Genomic DNA, 4,671 nt, shown 5'->3' on the forward strand with positions numbered 1-4,671 from the left:
TTTTTTTTTTTTTTTTTTTCTAAATGTAATATGGAATATATATATTTTTCTAAATATATTTTTTAAAATATGTAAAATTATATTTACTTTTCTCCCAAATACTTTTTCAGAAATTACTATAGTACTGTATGTTCATGAGTCTGTTTCTAAAATATAGTGTTATTAGTGAATTGTGTTTGGTGTGTCAGTATAACAAATGTAATTTTGATTTCTTTTTATAGGGTACTTGTCAGGATTGTAAAGTCAGAGGACCAAATCTTTGGGCATGTCTGGAGGTATGTATATGTTTTTTCCTTAAAGTTTGCTATAATAATAATAATAAATGTAAATCTGAATGATCATGACCCGAACAAATTTTGACACTTGAAGGGATTTTTGTAAATAAACATGGTTTTAGAAGATCATTATTGATAACAAAAAATTAAAATAACTTAGCGTTTTTCCAGAATTTTTAGTAAATCATTCTGAGATATTTTATGACTATTAGAAATGACGTAGCTTTTTTGACTCAGCACCTGTAGCACAGTGGTTATAGTGCCAACCACATACACTGAGGCTGGCATTTCGAACCCAACCCAGGCCAGCTAAACAGCAATGATAACTGCAACAAAAAATAGCTCGGCATTGTGGCGCGCTCCTGTAGTCCCAGCTACTTGGGAGGCTGAGGCATAAAAATCGAATAAGCCCAGGAGTTTGAAGTTGCTGTGAGCTGTGATGTTGAGGGTGACATAGCGAGACTGTCTCAAAAAAAAAAAGAAAAAATTAAATGATGTAGCTTTTAGCTTAGAAATATATATTCTGGTTTTATTTTGTGCCTTGTATCTTTTGGTTAAATTAACTGACGATGGAAATTCATTTACTCATTGTGTTGAAATATGTAATCAAAACTTAATTGTAAATATAATTGTACCTGTAATGTTATTATAAATATGAATGTATGAAATACCTTATTTTACTTCCTGTATGATTATTTACAGAATAGGTGTTCATATGTTGGCTGTGGTGAGTCCCAAGTAGATCACAGCACCATACACTCTCAGGTATGTATATGAAAATGTTCACGATGTTTTAAAAATGAGACCCTGAAGGAGAGGGACCCAGTGTAGTGTTATTAATTCATGCTGTGATTCAAAACTTTGTGCTTTTTTATGAGTTAAAACTTCACTTATACTATCTGTGAAAGGTAGGGAGGTGTGAAGAAGATCAATATTAGAGTAGAATTATAATTAGGAAAGTATTGATTTAGAGCTGGGCGCGGTGGCTCACGGCTGTAATCTCAGCACTCTGGGAGGCCGTGGTGGGAGGATCCCTTAAGCTCAGAAGTTGGAGACCAGCCTGAGCAAGAACAAGACCCCTTCCCTACTAAAAACAGAAAAATTAGCTGGGTGTTGTGGCAGGTGCTTATAGTCCCAGCTACTTAGGAGGCTGAGGCAGGAGGATCGCTTGAACTCAGGAGTTTGAAGTTGCTGTGAACTAGACTGATGCCACAGCACTCTAGCCAGGTCAACAGGGTGAGACTGTTTCAGAAAAAAAAGTATTGATTTAAAAAGTACACGTCCAGAGGTATGGAGGTGGCAGCTAGTATGAGGAGGAGATCGAGCTTGAAACTGGAGAGTGCATGTTCGGGTTTGTGTCATGGCCTGGTTGTCTTCAAGTCTCACTGGTATCGTACTGCCTATTCCTGCACATCATTCGGACTAGAGTCCCCTTTCTGCTTTGTTCTGGTTGTTTGATTCTTCCTATGTGACTCTGGCATGCCTATTTTATAGTATTAGATAGAGCTCTCATTCTACACTGTAGGTTTCTTAAATGCACTGTTTTAAGATGTGTATTGATGTCTCTACAACATCAACTGTTGTCAGCCAGGATTCTCCAGAGGATTAATTAAGCTCAAATACCCAAAGCCTTATGACATCAGTGTACATAATTTACTTCTCTTCTGTGTATCTAAAATAGTACTTGCTATGTAGTCACTCAAGTCATTTTCTGTAGGGTTAAAATTCTCTTGCAAAATTCTGGTTGAGAAAGGCTGAACTTTTATCTGTCCAAGATCATATATTCCCTATTGCTTGAGCTTGATCTGTGTCTTTTGTGTTCTTTTGCTATTCTGATTTCCTAGAATAGTTACTTGCTATTGTCAGTTATTTCCTTGTAGTCCACTTACTTGTGAAATGCAGAGCAGTATCTTACATTCTTGCATTTGTCTTTGTATAATGCATAGTGGGAGGAAAATGACAAAGGAATAACTTCTAGAGTAGACTGAGATATTATTACTATTCACTAGACTTCAACAGTTTATCTGAAGAACTGTTTTTTGAAGCTCTATGTTATCTTTTTTCAGTGTATTATTTATCAAAGGCCCTTAGTTTATGCTCTATATAATCTTGAAGAAATGTTTTCGAGCATGTCTAATTTGGCTCCCCTTCTTTCTCTGCCATGAAATTGTACAGGAGACAAAACATTATCTAACTGTGAACCTTACCACTCTTCGAGTATGGTGTTACGCTTGCAGCAAAGAAGTATTTTTGGATAGGAAATTAGGAACTCAGCCTTCATTGCCTCATGTAAGACAACCTCTCCAAACACAAGAGAACAGTGTGCAGGTAATAATCTCAATTCATTTAATTAAGATAACAAACAGGTAATAATTTCAGAATTTGTCCTATGGTTGAGATTTAGAAAAGGAATCTTGCCTAACATGTACTTTAAAAAAAATTTCTGTCATGGAAGCAGCCCAAGTGCCCATTGCCCCATGAATGGATTAACAAGTTGTGGTATGTGTACACCATGGAATACTATGCGGCCATGAAAAGATGGAGACTTTACCTCTTTTATGTTTGCATGGATGGAGCTGAAACATTCTTCTTAGTAAAGTGTCTCAAGAATGGAAGAGAAAGTATCCAGTGTATTCAGTACTATTATGAAACCAATACATAATCACTCACACCTTCATATGAACGATAAAACACAAGTGTAGCCTAGAATGAAGGAGGAAAGGGGAGGGTGAGGAGAGGGGAGGGGGCTGGCTAGATGGAGGGAGGGTACTTGGTGGGACCTCACCTATTGTGCATATTGCAAGGTTACATGTTAAATTTATTAAGAGTAGAGTATAATGTCTTAACGCAACAATTAAGTAAGTGAGGTGAAGGCTGTGTGAACCAATTTGATGTAAGCATTCCAAATTGTATACAAAATCAGCACATTATACCCCATAAATTCAGTAATGTACAGAGTTTTGTTTCAAATAGTTCTTCATAACACAAAGAAATGGTAAATGATTCCCAGTTGCCCTGATTTGATCATTACACATTGTACACTTGTATCAAAATATCACAGGTATCCCATAAATACATGCAACTGTTATGTACCTATAAAAATTAAAAATAAAAGAATAAAATTCCTCTTGCTTCACATACACACACAAAAATTTCTGTAGTGTCCTGCCCTGGATCATCCATTCTGTTTCAGTACCGGAACTTTGGAACTAAGTGGTACATACATTGAAAAGACAAAACATGAGAGCCTGTTAAGGGGCAGTTAGAAGGGGTCAGCGAAGTGATGATGAGGTCTGGAGTAGGAAACGGTAATAGGGAAGGAAAAGAGACACTGGTTGATACACAGGGAAGGCTGCGGAGAAGAACCTGCTAGAGGATTCCTGGGGTTCTCCCTTTTGTTTTGGGGTGGATGCAGCTATACTAATGAAAATAAAGATCATGCTCAGTGCCTGTAGCTCAAGTGGCTAAGGCAGTAGCCACATATACCAGAGCTGGCGGGTTCAAATCCAGTCCAGGATTGGCAGACAACAATGACAACTGCAACCAAAAAAATGGTGGGTACCTGTAGTCCCAGCTACTTGGGAGGCTGAGGCAAGAGAATCGTTTGAGCCCAGGAGTTGGAGGTTGCTGTGGGCTGTGATGCCATATCACTCCACCCAGGATGACAGCTTTGAGGCTTTGTCTGAAAAAAAAAAAGGAAAAGAAAAGAAAGATCAAAAGATAAGATGAGATGATGATGATGATAAGAATGTAGACAATATTTCTTGACTAATTTTTTGATTGGCATTGATTTGGACACTCCTCACAAATTTATCCCTCATAGCCCTGTTAGATAGGTACAATTCATTAGCTCTATTTTATAAATAAGAAAACTGAGGTATATGAATTAATTAACTTCAGATGATAAAGGGCAGAGGATGTCTTACTTTGAAAGCATAATGAAAGGACCAGAGAAGACTGGACTTGAAAAGGGATTCTTGAGATTCATGGAAGTGGATAAAGCCAGACCTGGGATAGCAGCTTGTCTACCTTTCTCAAAATAATTAAACTTTTCTTTTCTTTTCTTTTCCTTTCCTTTTCCTTTTCCCTTTCCCTTTCCCCTTCCCCTTCCCTTTATTTTCTCTTTCCTTTTCTAGTCTCACTTTGTTGCCCTCAGTAGAGGGCTGTGGGGTCACAACTCACAGCAACCTCTAGCTATTGGGCTTAGGCAATGCTCTTGCCTCAGCCTCCTGAGTAGCTGGGACTACAGGCGTCCACCACAACACCTGGCTATTTTCTTTGTTGTTGTTGTTACAGTTTGGCTGGGGCCAGGTTCGAACTGGCCATGCTTGGTGTATGGGGCTGGTGCCCTACTCACTGAGCCACAGGCACCACCCTCCTCCTTTTTTTTTTTTTT

At 38.1% G+C, this 4,671-nt stretch overlaps 1 protein-coding gene across 2 annotated transcripts in view; it reads left to right on the forward strand.

The window, feature by feature from the left end:
- Window positions 1-4,671, forward strand: part of USP33 (ubiquitin specific peptidase 33) — a 63,115-nt gene that overhangs the window by 12,370 nt on the left and 46,074 nt on the right. For both annotated transcript variants that reach the window (XM_023509805.1, XM_012801734.1), the window contains exons 3-5: window positions 222-275; window positions 978-1,040; window positions 2,451-2,603. In XM_023509805.1, coding sequence (XP_023365573.1) covers window positions 222-275; window positions 978-1,040; window positions 2,451-2,603 — 270 coding nt within the window. The remainder of the gene's footprint in view (window positions 1-221; window positions 276-977; window positions 1,041-2,450; window positions 2,604-4,671) is intronic.

This window comes from Otolemur garnettii, unplaced genomic scaffold (assembly GCF_000181295.1).
Source record: "Otolemur garnettii isolate 467f Iridium unplaced genomic scaffold, OtoGar3 scaffold00010, whole genome shotgun sequence".
NCBI lineage: Eukaryota > Metazoa > Chordata > Mammalia > Primates > Galagidae > Otolemur > Otolemur garnettii.